The sequence below is a fragment of the Antechinus flavipes genome, chromosome 6 (genome assembly GCF_016432865.1).
Source record: "Antechinus flavipes isolate AdamAnt ecotype Samford, QLD, Australia chromosome 6, AdamAnt_v2, whole genome shotgun sequence".
Taxonomy (NCBI): domain Eukaryota; kingdom Metazoa; phylum Chordata; class Mammalia; order Dasyuromorphia; family Dasyuridae; genus Antechinus; species Antechinus flavipes.
The window spans coordinates 216,747,906-216,767,681 of record NC_067403.1 but is presented as its reverse complement, the minus strand read 5'-3'; the positions used below and the strand labels follow the sequence as shown (position 1 = coordinate 216,767,681).

Genomic DNA, 19,776 nt, shown 5'->3' with positions numbered 1-19,776 from the left:
TAAGCAAATGAATCCCATCTGTTTTCTTGTTAATGAACTCTCTTCTGAACATTTTGCCTCTATCTTCAACTGCCAAAAAAAGCATCAATTTGTATATTATGATGGTAACGTAAACTAAAATAAATAAAACCTATTTCTTTATGAATTTGTTTTGCCTTCTGAAGTCATTTTTGTCTGTGGTACCACTATTTTCATTGTCTTCATGTTCAAAACTTTGGGATATTTCTTAGTCTTTTTTTCCATCTTTTATAATCAGTCAGTTAAGAAAGCCCATCTATTGCACATTTGTAACATCCCTCCTAGATGTGTCCCTCTCCAGTTTCCTCTGTAGGTGAATACAGACTTTCACTTCAATTCTCTGAGATTACTAAAATAACCTCCCAGTAGGACTTTCTGATTTTGATCTCTTCCAGCTTCCAAGAGAGAAAATATCTTTACAATGCTACAGAATAATCTTTATTTTTGAATATCTATAGAAATGTCAAATTTAACAAATCCAAAATTGGATTTATTGTCAAATATATACATTATGGCCCTATTGTAAGTTGTTTTTTTTTTTTTTTTTGTGGGGAGAATAATCTATTTGTTCTTGTCTAGTCTTTTTAAATCTAGTGCCCAGTACATGGTGATTGCAAAGTAAATGTTTGTTTGATTTATTTTGAATATATGATCATGTTACTTCTTTACGCAAATACTTTAATAACTCCTAGGGCATAAAAGTCAAGTTTCTTTGCTTGATAATCAAGGACCACTATTATATGGCACCATCTTTCTTTCTAGCCTATTTTATATTACCTCATTGCATGTAAATTGTGGTCCAACCAAACAGGTCTACATAGTTTCAGAATCTCATAGATTTAGAGTTACATGATCTAGTTCAGCTTCCTCCCTTTACAGATGAAGAAGATGTTTTAAACTTGTATTAAATGGCTTACCAATAGTCTACATCCAATGGCAGAGCAAGACTCTCTGATACTGCTCTTACCACCCCGATACATCCTTCCTACTTTCAGGTCTCACATCTTTGTTCACACTCTGCTTATAATGAATTCCCATACATTCACAAAATTCAAATCAAAGGTCAGCACTCCTCCATGAAATCATTCTGAGTCCCCCAGTTATTAACTTTTATAAGTAAATTGATCTAGATCTGGGAAGCACTTATAAAACACCCATTCCAGCCCATTTTATAGGGTAAATTTACAAGGGTAAAAAAAGAGAATTATCCAAAGTTACACATGTACTAAGACAAGAGACTGAATTTAGACCCAGGTGTTCTGGCTCCAGAGCTAGTACTGTTTTCCTTCCCATAGCACACTATTTTATACCTCTCCAAAGTACTTATTATGCAATATCTGAATCATAAATATCTGCAGATGTCTTATACACACATTAGATTTTTAATTTCAAAGGAGCGGGGATAATGGCTTAGCCAAATTTCACACAATCTCCACCAGCATCATACTCAGCACTGTAGACACTAGCATGAATACTGAAAAATAAACACACATGGAAAGTGTAGAAAAGCAGCCTAGCTTAGTGGATAGAATGCAAACCTCAGAGTCATGGAAATTTGGGTTCAAGGACCTGCTCTTATCAACCTCAGCTTTGAGACCTGGATAAATAATTAAATCTCTCAATGTACTCATCTATGACTAAATGGCTGCAGAAAAGAAACTAATCTGTTCTAGTAGAAGTTTCATCATTTAGAAGTCTCTATGTTGATGAAATTAAAACTTGGTTTGTGTTTGTATGTACATATGTGTATATACATATATATGTATGTATACATATTTGCATGTGTGTATGGATACATGCAAGTATTCATATGTGTGTTTGTGGTGTGTGAATGTATACTGACGGGTAACTTTGCTACCACCAGCTACTAACCCACTGGGAAAAAAAAAAAAACAAGTTTTTTTTTGGAAAAACAATAACAACAACAATACCATTCTTTTGAAACCCATCTGCCAAACTAAATTTCCTTAGTGAGATTCCAGCAGCTTTCACTGAGAGTAATGAGAAACCAGGTGTTAGCCGCAGAAGACAAAAATCAGTTTTCAGCAGGAACAGGGAAAAGGATACACAACAGAGATGAATGAGGGCAAGTCTCTAAAGCTGTAACGTGGTATCTCAGGAATAGCTATTACATTCCCTTCTACAGATCCTGTTAGTAATCACCAAAAGGAAAAGGGATAGATTTATGTAAATATTCAGAGTGTAATTTGAACACTCTTAGGAAAGGCTGTCTTAAATTTTATATATATTTAAGAATGCCAATACTTTGCCCCCTAAAAGCTGTTGTTAAAAAGATGCCAAGTTTCCAAATGAAAATTTAAAAATTCAAACCAGCCAGATGTCTCTAAATCTCTGCCTAGAGGTTTGATGCTATGTATACAGAGCATCTAAGTAAACGATTCTCATATGATTTCTAACTGACCGTTAGTACCAAATCCCAGATCATTTCATTTTTTTTCTTCCTACTGCCACCATCTTAGACCAGACCCCATAAGCTCCTGCCTGAATTATAGCCATTTTTTTTTTACCAGAAGTAGCCTCCATTGTGATTTCTCATGTTTTAAACTCATCACCATCAGACTAATCTTCCAAATACATGGTCACCCAACCCCAGATCTAAGCACCTCTAAAAACTCCTGAATTTGCATATGAGAGCTACTACAGTGTAGTTGTCCTTTCTTTACCTAAAAAGGCAGGATGCTGTTATGGGAAGGATAGGTTAAAATCCTGAATTTACTGTTTGCTATCTGTGTGACTTCAGACAATCCAGTGGACCTTCCTGGGACTCAGTTTCTCCATATGTAAAATAAAAGAGCTAATCTTGAACTTTAAAGTTCCTTCTAGCTTTACATATATCATCCTATAAACTTTATCACTCCTTTCTATACAACATATATTTTGATCTCTTTATGCTCCTCTTTATTTGCTCTGTGAATAAATGCAGTTTCCAGCACCTATGTTTTTGTTTATTTTTGTATTCTCCATCTAAAACATAATTGAAGGCTCGCCTTCTCCATGAAGCCTTTCTTGATAATTTTAACCAATATATATCCTTTCCTAACAGCCCATCCTCACTTTCCCCAAATTTGGGGCAATTCATACACTAAGTCAATTGATTCATTTGGTCATTTGATTTTATGCTGATGTGTTATTTTCTAATTCATTTATTTCTTTAAGACCTGATACTTTATCTCTTGACTCCACGCTTTGGATTTGGGGAATGTATTGCTACTTCCCAGCCTAAAGCTCTTAGGACAGAGGGATCAGTGATCCATAATATTCCCTAGTGTGGTTTAAACCAAATCAAAATATAATTGGGAAATATTTGACAAAATAAAAATACAATAAAACAGATAATATTAATATGTGGTTTTCAAAGTCAATCCTGCAGAGCTCTGCAGAGATCATTGTGTATGGTTTTTTGAACTCTCTTTCCATATGATTTCAATGCCACTGGATTAGAATGTCTACTTGCTTTCAAAGCGCAGTTCAGTTTCTACCTTTTATATAAGCTTTTTTTTTAATAACCCCCCATTTCTAACTCTTTCCTTCAAATTGTATTGTATTTTTTTATTTTTAATATATTTATATGTGTGTGTTCATGCTGCCTCTTGCAATAGATTGTAAGCTTCTTGAAGTCAGGTATTATTTCATTTGTGACTTTGTATCATCAATACATTCACCTAGCACCTGGTAGATGCTTAACAAGGCTTGTTGATCAAGTGATTTCCCAACAGCAATGAAAGCTCTCTGCAGTAAGGAATCATGTCATTTACTTCTATTGATTTCATTCCTTCACTTACTTCCATTCTTGCTACATTTACAATGCCTGTTGGAGTTTTAAGAAATCCTTTCCAAACTGATGGTATATCAAAAAGACTAAAAGTTGGGAAGTCTAAATTCCCAATTCCAACACTATCACTGGCTATCTATGTGACCTATGACTCCCCTGAAAAATGGGGAAGGGGTGGATTAGATAATACCCATGGTACCCTGCAACTCTGGCAGTCCCTAATTTATGGAACCCAATTTACAAATGACTGATTTATATGCATCTCCTTAACCACCATCTAGAACCCACCAAATCCAATGCAACACACCTAAGATATTGTTTTTATAAGAAATGTACAGCTCATTTGTCAAATGCAGACTTGCTGAACTTCAATATTGTGATAGAATAGGGCTAAGGAATGGTACAAGAAAAATATTTAAGGTTCAACTTTCTCAGATGAAAACAACTAAGCCCAGGAGAATGTCAATGATTGGCAAAGGTAGCATCAGTTTAGGGATCAAAACCAAGGTGAACTGACTTTTATTCTTATTGTCTTCTTCCATGTGGCCTTCTTTCCCCTTTTTAGCCACATAAAAATGCTAAGTATCATATTTAATACAAAATGTCTTTCAAAGGAACACCATAAAGTTCTAAAACACTATGTATCATAAGTCAAAAGAAATATTAATGGGATGTTCTTTTAAAAGGTAAAGGTAGTAGAAGGACATCCTTGTCATAGTCTAGTCACCATGTATTTTCATATTCCCTTCAGAAAAAAAACTAAGAAGTACAGCAAGGAATAATCACCAAATTGAGCTTGGGGACAATTTAAGTCAAAGAGACATGGGAGCTGAATGATAGATGGAGAATTGGGAATCAAAGAAACTCAAGGGAATGATCAAGCACCCCTCTGCCATATTGTTTTCTTATTGTCTGTATTAGCCCATTTGCAAATCTGCACACTGGACGATGACCAATACATCTATATAAAACTTAGCATCTAGGATAGCACCTGGCAAATAAAAGCACTTGTTTTTTGATTGATTGATTAATAGACAGAACTTATGCAACATAGAGAGAAGAGATTTTATGGTTCACTGAGGAGAGTCAGTGTGAGTCTATCAGCCAGGGCACAGAACTTATAAATTATAAAAGTCCCTGGAAACACTGCCAACGTTCTACTCTCAGAAGGAAATAGCAGAGACAGGTAAAAATGTGGGGGTTCATTTCCCTACCCCTGACTTTCTGATTTCCCTCCTGATATCCCTGCTAGGAAATATGGATAGTGAGACTGTCTAGACAGAAACCAGAGAGAATCTTAAATCCAATGAGGACGGCCAAACAGAATGAGAGTGAGAAACGAGTATTCATTTCCTCCAAATTAAAAGATAATACAATCCCTCAAGTACTGTTGGAACCACTAATAGGGAAAATGACACCTGGCTCAACAGAGCAGCTCTGTATTAATTTTTTGAGCCCAGTAACTGATATAGACTGGAAAAACTCACCAAATATGACCTCAAAACCTCAGACAAAAATATCATTTCATTGCCCTTATCCTGCTAAGTTGCTTCATAGTGACCCATCTAGGCTACTTCATCATTCTCTTCTTGCTTTTTTTTAGTACTTGACACCTCATTATTCAGACTAGTTACTTTGAGACTCACATTTAACTGGCAAAAATGGTCAACTAACTGAGACCCAATAATCATTCAAATGAGCCTGAATTTGATCCTGTGGAAAACGGATAGACACAGAAGGATTTTAAATCAGTGAGCAATTGTTTCATAGAGGTAGTCTTTGAAGTCTAAATTAACAGTCTCCCAAATACAATACAGAACCCAGCTATGGAGATTCTGACAGTGCTATACCTTGGTAATATGTGCATGAATAACTGGAACAAAATGGATATCATGGATGCCCCTTCATTAACTATAAATACACCTTCACAGGGAGAAACAGAGATGATCTGGTCCCATTTCTAATTCTATTCAAGAATCTCCTTGATAACAGCCTTCACATCTATAATCCAGCATCTGTTTGCATACTTTCAAAAACAGAAATCTCATTCTTTAACAAGTCACTCCACTCTATTCTGGAATAATTTGAAATCTCTTCCTTATGTTGTATTCCTCTGAAATTTTCCTCCCTGTGACATTCAACCATTGCTTCTAGTTTTGCTCTCTAGAACTATATGAAACATTTTTATCTCATTCACAAGTCCGTTCAAATATTTGAAATAGTAACCATGAGGATAATTCCAAGACTTCATTTTTTGGTATGGCAAAATTCCAGATTCCTCATGTCTTCACCATCTCTTATTTACTTTCCTCTGAATCTATTTCAATTTGTCATATCTGACCACAGATGTAGCAGAGATAGGTAAAAATGTGGGGGTTCATTTCCTACCCCTGACTTTCTGATTTCCCTCCTGATATCCTTGGCGCTACATTTGGCACTCTATATTTGCTCTGGCAAAAACATAGTGAGATTGTGACCTCTCTTACTTTTTATATTATTTTTAATAGGGTTTAAGATCACATGTCATCTGCCTACTACATCATGTATTCCATGAGGTTTATTGAAGGTAGCTGAGGAAGCATCAAGAGTGTTCCTGCTGACAGGGGTTGGAGTGAACCTCCCATCCCATCGACCTTTTGTAGTTTAGTATAGGCAGAGGTAGGTCAAGGTGCCTTTTAGATGACAGAAATTTGAGAACTATAGGAATGGGGACACGAGGTGTTTGAGTTTGAAGGCTGAAAGAACTCATGCTGCCTTTGAAGGTGACAAGGTCAAGCCACGATCTTTTTTGTCTAACTTGACTTCACATATAGCACCAAGCATTAAGCCCTTAAAAATCCACAAGCTATATGCGTCGCTTCCTACTATAATGTGCCCAGTAGGCTCCCCTCCCCACTTAAAACATAGGATTCAATCCTCAGGAATTTTTCTTCTCACCACTATTTTGAATTAACATCAGTCCTCAGATTCAGCCTACTTCCTTCCTTCTCCCAATGTCTGGTTCTCTTTAGACTCAGAGAAGAAGCCTGTTAAAAATCCAACAGACCATAATGATTTAGGATAGAGAGAATCCTATTTCCTTCTAGTCTCCAGCAGGGTGTTCAATTCCACCTGGAGATCCAGAAGCCCAGAAATGTTTTCCTCAGAAAGAGAGGAGAAAAAGAGAACAAGAAATAAACTCACTCAATAAAGCTTCTTTTAACTTTCTTTTCTATTTGAGTTCTATATTTCCTTGAGATTTTGGTTATTCCAAACCTTTCTAAGTCATCATTATGCAATGATATTTTTACTTATTTTAAACAAAACTCTCCATCCTCCTCAGGTACAATTTAATATCAGTATATTATTCACTTTCTTAAACAAAAATTTAATTCCATTTTTAGATACTAATACATTCCCCTCAGTCTTCAACCTTTGAAAATTTTTAACCTTATGCAGCAAACCCCAGCTTGCTGGGGGCAACTTCATCAGCTGTGGAGTAATTTTTACAAAAAGATAACTTGGAATAGCAGTCAGAAATCCTGACTCTGGCTCAATTAATTGCAAACCAATATCTAAATGGGGATGATAATGCCCTCCCAATCCTTTAGAGTTGTTAAGAAGAAAAAATGAAGTTAATGTAAAAACACATTTGAATCTGTAAAGTATCATATAAATATTAATAAAGACATAAAGAAAAGTTCCATATATGCCAAAGTATCAATGACAGGATTTTTTTTGGTAATAGCAATATGATGTTTGAATTCAAATGTTCCTAAGTCCAGACCAAAACTACTGTGACTGTACCATGTAGATGCTTTTCAGATGAACTCAGGAAATACTTATAGACCCCTTGTGTACTACCCAGGATTCATGTAAACCCAATATGGGTATATGAATAAAAAGTAATTATTAAGCCACAAGAAACAACTGATATGGGTAATTCAAAGAATCATTCTATTTTGAACTGGTTCAGAGTGAAGAAAGTAGAATTGGAATATGGCTTACATAATGGTTAACACAAACTAAAAGAACCCTAAAACTGCTAGCATTTATGCAGCTATCAGTCATGCAAAACACTTTACAAATATCTTCTCTCTTTATTCTCACACTAACCCTGGAAGGTGGATACTATTATTATCCTCATTTTATAGAAGAAACTGGGGTAAGTCAGAGATGTCGAATAATTGCCTTGAGGCAGATAGTTATTAATTATCTGGGGCCATGTTTGAACCCAGATTTTCCTAAGTCCAGACCAAGACTACTGTCCTTTGCGCCACATATATGTTTCCCAGATGAACTCAGGGCATAATTACAGGTCCCTAGTGTAAGGATAAAATGAGAAAAGCAAAATGAAAGTTTTCTTTTGTTATTCCTCCTACCCACAGTAAAACGTAGGCTTCTTGAGAGTAAGCACTTTTATGAACTACAATGATCAATCTTAGTGCCAGAGGACAAATGATGAGACATATCTCTAATACCCTAATAGAAAGACAAGGGAATAAAGGATCACAGTGCTGCATATGCTGACAATTGGTTTTACTTAACTGTTTTCCATTGATTCAAAGGAGGGGGTATGTATGTGGAGTATAGCAGGAAATGACATGCTATAAAAAAGCATCAATAAAACTTTTTAAAATGAAAAATAAAAGTGTGATTTGAGTATAAAATAGATTATTTAGCATAAAAGAGAATCTTAGCTATTGACTTTTGGTGTGATTTGGTGGAAAATGACAGATGATGCTTACAATCCCACTTATTTTTATATTTTTGACAACATGAGAGTATCTATATCTCATTAACAGTCGTGTAGATACACATAGGAGTAGACTTCTTAAAAATTCTGATATTTGGTGATCCATCAAGGAATCTATTCCAAGTTATGGAGCAGGGCATTAGGACTTAGAGTGGAGAGGGTCTTCTAATACCCTTACTGAGTGGCCCCAGGAATAAGTTCAAGGTTTAGAACTCAGGTGACTTTGTACATCACTGACAATTGCGATACTTTCTTGCTTCTCCATCTGATACTAAACAGGATTACATATCTTCAGAGAATTAACATGTTTTTGACCTGACATTCTACACTGGAACAAAATATATTGAGCATATAACTGTAATACTATTGGGGACTTCTTTATAGGAAAACTTATCCCTCCCTATGAGTTTCTTCTAAAGGTATTAGCTTAAGTCAACAATCTTTGAAAAAACATTCCCAGTGAAAATATAAAGACCACAGAATTCTGTCAAAACTAAGAAACATAAATTGAAAATATAATCATAGAACTTAGAAATGGAAAAGAGCTTAGTAATAATCAAATCCATTTTATAGATGAGGAAATTTAAAGCCGAGCAAATTAAATGATTTGTCCAATGTTATAATAGCACGATTTATCTCCATTGCTGAGTTCCACCTCCTTACTTGGGGAAGGAGATATTATATGCTTGGCCCCCACAGCCCATCACAGACCTAGCTTATACTCAGGGTAATTATTTGCTTTCCCAGCATTATAGTCAGTGCTAACAATGAAGATGTGTATCATGATTTTCACTCCAACCTTCCATCCCATCATTTCTACAGGACAACTTCTAGGTACAGAAGAGGATTGAAGGTACTTGGCTAGGGCAATCTTTCTAAGGGTTAGGAACACTAATGTAGAGCATTCAACTGATAAGTGTATTTGATATTAGACCAATAAGGGAATTCAGATAGAAGTTGGCTTTCCAGTCATCAGGAGTTTTTTCTCTACTTTATCCACTCACCATTTTGAGATGTTTTGCAATCAAGAGATGTAGTATAATGAAAAGTACAATAGTGTAGGAGTTCAGAAAACCTGAATTCTAGTGCTATCACTCACTAGATCTGTCATTGAGGATAAATTATAAACTCTCACAAGCTTAGTATTTTCATCTGTGAAATGGGACTCATCCAGGTCCCCTTGCCTGCTTCACAGGATTATTAGAAGGATAAAATGAGACAACCTAGAAAAAAACCTTTGCTTTCAGTATCCCTAGTAAAAAAAAATAAGCTCTTTTTGAGGGCAGGAACAGATTTGCCTTTGTCTTTGTACTATAGATGGAAAAACTGAGGCCCAACAAGGTCAAGTGAAAACTACCCAATGTTACATAGGTTGTATCAGGGAGGATTTGAACCCACATCCTTTCACTTCAGAACAAGAACCTCTGCCCTATATCACACACCAGATCAAGAATTTAATTCTGGACTTCCGGCCAAGATGGCGGAGAGGAAATACACTTCTGTGTAATCTCCGTGTTTTTCTCTCACTATTCATTTCATTTCATGCCTCTGAATTAATGCTCGACTGAAAAAAAAACCATACAATTACTTACCAAGAGAAACCATCCTTGAGACTCGTCAAGAAAGGTCTGTTTTTGCGCGAGGGCGGGGACGGTATTTGGAAGCAGTCTGCGGGCAGCAGCGGCAACCAAAGCACAGATAGCAGCTCAGAACCGGGTGGAGCGGAGAGGGGGTAGGACGCGATCGCAGCCGTCTCTGCGGTGAGAGCTTTGCTATAGGAGCAAGTCAGCAGCCCAGCAGAGAAGCTAAAAACACCGGGGGTGAAGAATACAACCCCAAACAGCTGGAGTCTCTCGGGTCCTGGCCACCCCTCCCCCACAGTGTCTTAGCCCGCTCGGATCTCAGAGCGCTCGGATCTCAGTGCGCAGGCGCCATAGCACAGTAGGACCTGTGCCTCACAAATACCCTGCCCCTCCCCCAAAGAAAGCAGCCTCCATTCAAGGGGTTTTTTTTTCCTTCTGTTTCTTTGATAGTTTGTCTTTGATAAATAGACAGAATGAGCAAGAAACTGAAAAAGAATTTAACCCTGGACAGCTTTTATACAGATAAAGAGCAGACTCCAAACCCTGAGGAGACTAAAAACAAACAGTCCCCAGGTGAATCCCCGAAGGAAGAGACCTTATGTCCCTCAGCACAGATGAATCTCATGGAGGAAATTAAAAAGGCTCTCACAAGGGAGCTAGAAGAAAAATGGGAAAAGGAGAGGGAGGCTCTGAAAAAGGAGAGGGAGGCTTGGCAAAAGAGCCTGGAGAAGTCAGTTAAAGAGAGAGTGGATAAAGAAACCAAATCCTTGAAAAATAGGATTAGTGAACTGGAAACAGAAAACAGCTCTCTAAAAAACAAAATTGGCGAAATGGAAAAAAATTCCACAGAACAAAAGAACTCAATTGGACAATTAGAAAAAGATCTTAAAAAAGTGAGTGAAGAAAATACCTCACTGAAAATCAGGGTCGAACAATTGGAATTGAATGACTCGAGGAGACAAGAAGAATCAGTCAAGCAAATCCAAAAAAATCAAACAATGGAAAAGGATGTGAAATACCTTCTGGGGAAGACAACAGACCTGGAAAACAGATCCAGGAGAGACAACCTGAGAATCATCGGACTTCCAGAAAAGTATGATGAAAAAAAAAAGCCTGAACACTATCTTCCAGGAAATTATCAAAGAGAACTGCCCAGAAGTCATAGAAACAGAAGGTAAAATAGACATTGAAAGAATTCATCGATCCCCTACTGAAAGGGATCCTAAAATCAAAACACCAAGGAATATAGTGGCCAAATGCCAGAACCCTCAGGCAAAGGAAAAAATACTGCAAGCGGCTAGAAAAACCCAATTCAAGTATCAAGGAGCCACAATAAGGATCACCCAGGATCTGGCAGCATCCACATTAAAGGATCGAAGGGCCTGGAATATGATATTCCGAAAGGCTAAGGAACTTGGTATGCAACCAAAAATAACTTACCCAGCGAGATTGAGCATCTTTTTCCAGGGAAGAAGATGGACATTCAACGAAATAAGCGAATTTCATCTATTTCTGATGAAAAAGCCAGAACTTAACAAAAAATTTGATCTACAAGCACAGAACTCAAGAGAAATCTAAAAAGGTAAAGATTAATCTTGGGAACTATATTTCGGCTGTAAAGATGTATAAAGAATACATGTATACCTTGTTCTAGAAACTAGTTGTGGAAAGGACATTGTACTAGAAAAAAGGGAAAGTGGGGGTACTACATTTCATGAAGAGGCAAAGAAAACCTAGTAAATCTGAGAGAAAGAATGGAGAGGAATGAAAATAGTGAGTATTTTACTGCTTTCAGAATTGGCAGTAAGAGAAGAATTTTAGACATATTCATTCTATGGTGAAACTTCTCCCACCTCATTGAAAAGTGAGAAGGGAGAAGTGAAAAAGGAAGGAATAAGCTAAGTGGAAGGGAATACGGTAACTGGGAGGGAAAGGGGTAAGTTGGGGGGGGGGAACTCTAAGGGGGGGGAGGGATACTGAAAAAGGGAGGGCTGTGAGAAGCAAGGGGAGCTCACAAGCTTAATACTGGGAAGGGGGGTAAGGGAGGGGGTAAGGGAGTAAGAAGGGAGAAAAGCATAAACCGGGGTTAACAAGATGGCAAGTAATACAGAATTGGTCATTTTAACCATAAATGTGAACGGGGTAAACTCCTCTATAAAGAGGAAGCGGTTAGCAGAATGGATTAAAAGCCAGAATCCTACAATATGTTGTATACAGGAAACACACCTGAAGCGGGGTGATACATGCAGGTTAAAGGTAAAAGGTTGGAGCAAAATCTACTATGCTTCAGGTGAAGCCAAAAAAGCAGGGGTAGCCATCCTGATCTCAGATCAAGCTAAACCAATAGCATCCAAGTATAACTCAGACTCCCCCGATTTTGTCATTATTGATGTGTTTCTCTATTATCTACGGGCAAGTAAGATCACCACAAAGAAAACTTCTGAAGATAAATGAGAGAAAAACGCTGACTAAATAAAGCAATAAAAGGACCCTCCAAGTGGGATGAACCTTAACAAACACACAAAGAAAGTATAAAACCCAAGCCATATCTTTGCCACAAAAGTTGAGCAAGGCAACTTTGAGATAATATAAAAACACTGGATTTAATGCATCATGAGAAATGTCTTCTATTTCTTGCTATTGTTGTTGTTGTTGGGTCATTCAATCATGTCCAACCCTTTGTGACCCAGTAAAACAAAGCAAATGTTCTGAGGTTTTCTTGGGAAAGATACTGGTATAGTTTGCCATTTCCTTTCTCCAATGGGTCATCTTATATCAGAATTCTCCAGCATGACCTGTTCCTCTTGGGTAACTCTGCATGATATAGCTCAGTCTTATTAAGCTACATAAGTCCCATGCCAAAGGACTGATCAAGGAGTCTATCCCTAGAACCTCAATCTTAAGCAAGTCATTTACTATCTCTAGACCTTAATGACTTCATTTGTAACCTGAGGAGGCAGGCTACATGTTCTATAATCTCAATAAATAAATAAAATGCAGAGGATATCAAAAGGAACAATTTACATCAAAATAAAAATATGGATATACGTCTACAAAATGAGTTTATGGATTCCAGGATAACAACCCATAATCTAAGGCTTTAAGTTTGCATGTCACATATGGAGTCATGTGACATATCAATGAAGTTGGTAACTTATGAAAATGTTTCTCTTTCCCTCTCTCCTTTCCTCCCTGTTCCCCCTTCTCCTTCTCCCACCTCTCCCACCCCGTCTCTTTCTATCTCTGTCTCTCTTCCTTCTCCCCTCTGTCTATCTCTGTCTCTGTCTTTTTGTGTGTCTCTGTCCCTGTCTGTCTGTCTCTGTCTCTTTCTTTCTTGATGTGTGTGTGTGTGTGTGTGTGTGTGTGTGTGTGTGTGTGTGTGTAAGAAAGGGGAAGAAAAGAAAGGAGGGAGGGAGAGGGAGAGACAAGGAGACAGGGAGGGAGAAATGAAAAGAGATGGAAGGGAGACAGGGAGGCAGAGAGAGAAGGAGAGATAGAGAAAAAGAGAGACTGAGACTTCTCTAGCAGCTTGGTGAAATCTATGGACTGCTTCTCAAAATTATCTTAGCTGGATAAAATTCAATACTTAGGATTAGAAAGAAACCGGTTCTATTGAAATAATTACCAGAATAAAAAGTTCACAAAGCACATGTCAGCATCCCTGGTTTATAAGATTCTTATTTTCTATGATATCACAGTCCATACATTCTCCATCATTGCTTTTTTTATTCATTTGTCAGGGGAGGGAGGAGTGTCAGACTTATGATTTAATGATTCAGAAACCTCTACAAGAAGAAAGTCCCTCTATAGCAGAGATCCTCAAACTACGGTCCCAGACCAAATGCAGCAGCTGAGGACATTTACCCCCTCACCCAGGGCTATGAAGTTTCTTTATTTAAAGGCCCACAATAAAAAGTTTTTGTTTTTACTATAGTCCGGCCCTCCAACAGTCTGAGGGACAGTGAACTGGCCCCCTATTTAAAAAGTTTGAGGACCCCTGCATAGCAATGCAGAACTATACCTGTTCTGCAGCTCAGCATCTTGTTTGGTTTGAACTTCACAGAACACAATGCCCCAGTTCTGGGTATTCCCTGGCTGTTCCCTCAACCCTCAGCCTTCCAGTTTCCCTTTATACATTGTCCTCCCTCATATGGGAAGCTCCTTGTTGGCAGGAAGTGTATTTCTTTTCCTCATTTGTATTCCCGGAGCTTAGCAATGTAGCTGGCACATGGTAGGCACTAATAAATGTTAATTGATTAAGATTTTAAATTATAGTCTTATGGATTCAACCATAAACATTGGGATATTCTTACAATAAAAGCATAGAGTTTTATAATTAAGAAAAACCAAGGCATAGGGATATTAAGTGATCTGTCTGAGGAACCACTTAATAGAATGTCATCGGAGGCAGAAATCGAGCCACATCCTCTGCCTCCAGAACTCCTGTTCTTTCTACTGTGTCTCATTGCTTTGATCTGTAAGCAAATAGATATTGCAATAGATGAATCAACAAACCACAGAAAGACTTCAGACCCAATTACAGATGCTATACCATTTTTTTTTTTTTTTACCAACCCCATAAGGTTCAGGTAATGTAGGGGAAAAGGAAGCTAATTCCAATAGATCGCTAGTATGCTTCTCAGTGTTAAAATCATAACTTAAGCCCATTCAAGATAATTTTATTTATTTGTTTGTTCTTTGTTTATTTGCTTATTTTATACAAGGCAATTGGGGCTAAGTGACTTACCCAGGGTCACATAGCTGGTAAATCTTAAGTGTCTGAGGCCATATTTGAACTCAGGTCCTCCTGACTCCAGAGCTGGTTCTCTATCCACTGCACCATCTAGCTGCCCTTTAAAGTACTTTCTTTCATTTTTTCATAATAGCTGCTCAGGCTGTACTGCCTTGTAATAGTAAAAACTGGATAGTCATTTCCAAAATTCAGAGTCTGATCTGGATTTTTCCAAGAAAATGAAGAAACAGGACTCAAATTACCCACAGAGGACAATTCCCCTCCAGGAAGTCCTCCTCTAAGGCCTTGTCCCGACGTGGATATAATCTTTGGTCTTTTAAGGCTGGACCACAGAGTTCCACTCTGTCATAGTTCCTATCAAACTTCCTTCAGAACAGGAACTATTTTTCACTTTTGTATCCCCAGTGATTAGCATAGAACCTCATATGTGATAGATACTTGATAAATGTTTTTGACTGACACTGAATTGTGACTCTCTCTCTGGCTTTTCCATTCAAGGGGTTGTTTGATGATGATCATGCAACATGTCAGCAAGTGCTTTTTGACCATGTGTCATTTTACCACAGGCTCAGCAAAGGTTTCCTCATGCAAGGCCCTACCAATTACAAAGAGATTCATCACTTTCAAGTCACTTAAATTCTTAGGCCTCAATTTAAACATCTATAAATTGAGAGGGTACAAAAGCCTGCTTTTTTTTTTGTTTGTTGTTTGTTTTTTGCTAGGAAGACACAGTGATTTGAGAAGACTTTCTAAGACGAGGCTTTTTAAGTTAAAGTCTACAGATATCTTTAGGGGTCTACATATGTAGATGTCATGAAATCTATGCACTTGAATAGAAAAAAATTACTCCTTTATCTTCATTACCCTTTGACTTCCTTGTAATCTTAAGTATTTATTCCATAAATTTAAAAATATTATTCTGAGTAGTAGTCTGTAGACTCCACCAGATTGTAAAGTGGTCATGGAACAGTGAAAGTTAAGAAGTCCTGTTCTAAGGAATGAAAAGGTCAGGATCTGAAATTTAAAAATCTGGGTTCAAATCCTGCTTATAACATTTAATACTTGTACAACTGAGCATAAAAATCAAACCTACTTGATCTATGCATTCTCCATTCACAAAAGACAGCAGCAAAGAGCAGGGAGAAAATCGGTTGGATAGATGGCTTTCTTATCACAATATATTTATGAATCTAAAATCAATATATCCACACCAAAAGTCATGATTCTTTTGAAGTAAGGTTACTGTTGTTAATTTTGTGATGAGGAAAAAAAAACAACTTAAAAGCTCCAAAAGTCAATACTTTATATTAATGTAAAATACTAAACACTGAGAGATTAAAAATCACATTTTTGAGGTGACAGAGTCATGTAAGTATCAAAGTCCAAAAAAACACTGATATACTTGAAAAAGAAAAGAGTCAGCAAAAATCCAAAAGAACTTGGACATTGGCAACTAACAGGCAAAACTAAAACCTGGTGGGATCTGCCTGCCAAAAGACAAATCTCTCCAAGCAAGAATAAATCTATAAAATTGACCTCCCAAGAAAACTAAGGGTGAAAGAAATACCACTATGCATCAATTGCCATTATGATGCCTAGGAACAGTACTAAGCCAGGAATTTATCCTCAGCCTTAGTGATGAAAGAAAAATACAAGAAATTTTCAGGGAAATTTCAAAATAGCTATCATGAAGACTTCAGCTAAAGCAAAATCATCAAAGATGTTTTGAATTATTAAAAGAATATGACTGTGTATGACATTGCAGATTGAGATTATAATGAGAAAATGGTGAGAAACTCACTGCTCTCAACAACAATTAATATGAAATAAACACCAACACCCAGTGCCATTGAGAACATTCAAAACACCTTTGCCATTTTTATCCCGAATAGAAAGTATATTTTAATGTGGCAAATCCATCCATTGTGTTCATAGCAGTACAGTAGAAATATACTTGGTTTGGAATTACAGGAGCAGGTTGTATATTCAAATGCCATCTTACATGCTTATTGTCTGTCTGAACTCAGAAAAGTCTTTTATCTCCTTAGACCTTAGTTTTCTCATCTATAAAATGATCGGGCTGGACTAGATGTCACCAGTGATTCTTTATACTTCTTATGACACAATTTTATGACAGATTTCTAAATGTTAGAAATGAGAATTCAAATAAGTCATAAAGTCTCTCAGTTGGAAGGGAATACTACTAGACCTGAACAATTCACTTTACCCTCTACCTGTTGAAGGGTAATACAACCTTTGCTTGAAGACTCCAATCCAGTTTGCAGTCATCTTTGTTAATCGGGAAGATGAAAGAAAATAACAGATTGATCATATATTATTTGATCATTTCTAATGGAAGAATATAGAACTCTGACCTGCCGCCATATTCCCCTCAAACCGGCACTCTGGGTACTATTTTCTCCTTCAATATACCTTCAAATTAGAGTTGAGATACAAGTGCACCTGCCCCACCAACTAAATTTAGACATCTTGATATTTCTTCCAACTGAGCAATGACCAAGAACTATCCCTAATTTACCACAGCAAGAGATGGTCTTGTGCATAATCCTGGTTTTATCTGGGCATTAAACCAGGAAACAGCGAAATTATAAAAGTGTCAGCATTCTGAGGGATAAGGGAGTGTCTACAAGTACCTGAAGACAAAAATAAGAGCTTGTAGGATCTTAAACTCTTCTGTTTCAACCCTTAAGTCTATTCTGAATACCAAAGGTGGCCAAAGAAACTGAAGCATCTGCCTAATATTTATTTCTGACCTAATATTAGACATTAAGAAAACTAATTTTATGGGGAAAAAGCCTTGGCTGTATATCATCCTCATAGAGATGTCAAAAATTTAGAAGACAGTTTATATCACAATCACAAAGATTATATATCACAACTAAGAATGACTTCATTTAGTGGATATTCATCATGGAACACAAGGAATCATAATCATCCTCAGCACATTGACATGCATCGTATTCCTGACTTAGCTGGCAATCATGAGACCAGGTTACGACAGAACACCGACATTCATCTACCTCCCACATTCTCTCATTGTTTTGTCTTTCCTGAATTACCTCTAATTGTGTTACATTTGTCTTAAGCAAGCTGAAATACTAAGGAACATAAAGATAGTGGATTGTTATAAGACATCATTTCCATCTGCTTGGTACCACAGGTATGTAGAGGTAATCCAACAGGAATCTTCATTTAGAGCAACATAAAATCTCAGCTTTGTGACAGAGTCTTCCCCATTAATCTTGCACTTGACATTACATTTCTCAGAAGGTTTCACTGAAATGGCTGTTAAGCATCGTATTTACCTTCGCAGTATGCAGAGTCTCCTTGGATAGAAATATAACCACTCTTGCATTCACAGGTAGCTTTGGTGTTCCAGTTTTTGCACTCAGAATTTTCACCACATTTGGGTCCTTCTGCACAAAAGTTATGACCTTAAAAAAAGTACATAGAAATTTCATATTAGAACAAAAGAGAGAAAAGACCCTAAATGATATAAATATGGAACCTAATACATATATGTATAACATGTACAGATATTAAAACATACATATATATGTCTGTATATATATATATATATGTGTGTATATTTATGTACATATATATATATGTGTGTGTGTGTTCATATGGATAGATATAAAGATGCTGAAGTTATCTCCTACAAGTATAATCAGGAAATTCTAATTTTTCCTTCAGAGAAGTATCAAAAAAAGTACAGAAATAATTAACACTTCTATGTAATATTAGCAAAAACCAGAAGGAACTATAATAGAAAGAGGAATTCCACCCAAAGTTACCACATAGAGCATAAAACACCTGGGAATTAATTTCTCAAGACACAATCAATAATCATTTAAATATAATTATAAAACACTCCAAAAATAAATAATTTTATGATTAACAATAAATTATTAGAAATATTTTAAGGGTCAACAATAATACTACATTAATTTATATTTTTAGAATTTTACCAAAGTATATAAGGGTTACTTTGAAAAACTAGAAAAAATAATGACAAAATTTATTTGGAGGAAAAGGACGTCTAGAATTCTAAAAGAAATAATAGATAAAACATATGTTAAAGGAGTTTTGTATTAAAATAAAAAGTTATATTATTTTAAAATTAGAGAGAAATGATAGAAGACAACTTTTACAACTTTAGTGATAGCATAAATTAGTAACCAATCAAATGATAGAGGAAATAATAATAGACAAAATCTTATATAACTAAAAAATGTTTTATCAACAAAATCAATGCTGCTAAAGATATTAGAATAAAAAACTTTGTAGCAAACATCTTTGACAATATCCTGATATTCAAAATATATAATAAATATGCGTATATATGTATATACACATATATACATGGATATGTGATACCAATAATAATAGATAACTTTTATATGGCAACTTAAAGTTTACAAAGCACTTTTCCATGTTATTATATTTTATCCAGAGAAATACATTTTAGGGCAGGTATTGCTATTATCCCTATTTTAAAGATGAAAAGATTAAATCAGGAAGAGATCAAGTTAAACACTCAGGTTTATAGAACTAGCAGTAAGTGATGGAGGTAGGATTACAACTGAGATTTATTTTACTCTAACTCCAGCTTTTTGTCCACTATGCCAACTAGCTGTCAATATATATAAGACCAAGAGCTATATTCCCAAGAAAAAATTGACCAATGTATATAAATAAATATCTCTAAAAACAATTACAAACTATCAACTTCCATATAAAATAGTTCCAAAACACTAATAATAAAATAAATGCAAATTAGAATAATTCTGAAATTTAATTTCACACTATCAAATTGGCAAAGGGGATAAAAGACAGAAATAGTCAAGTGTTGGAGGAGTTGTGTTGGAAG

At 36.2% G+C, this 19,776-nt stretch overlaps 1 protein-coding gene across 1 annotated transcript in view; it reads right to left on the bottom strand.

Annotated features, from left to right (window-relative positions):
• NELL1 (neural EGFL like 1) overlaps positions 1-19,776 on the bottom strand; it is an 870,390-nt gene that overhangs the window by 623,094 nt on the left and 227,520 nt on the right. The window contains exon 12 of the mRNA XM_051966758.1: positions 18,209-18,337. Coding sequence (XP_051822718.1) covers positions 18,209-18,337 — 129 coding nt within the window. The remainder of the gene's footprint in view (positions 1-18,208; positions 18,338-19,776) is intronic.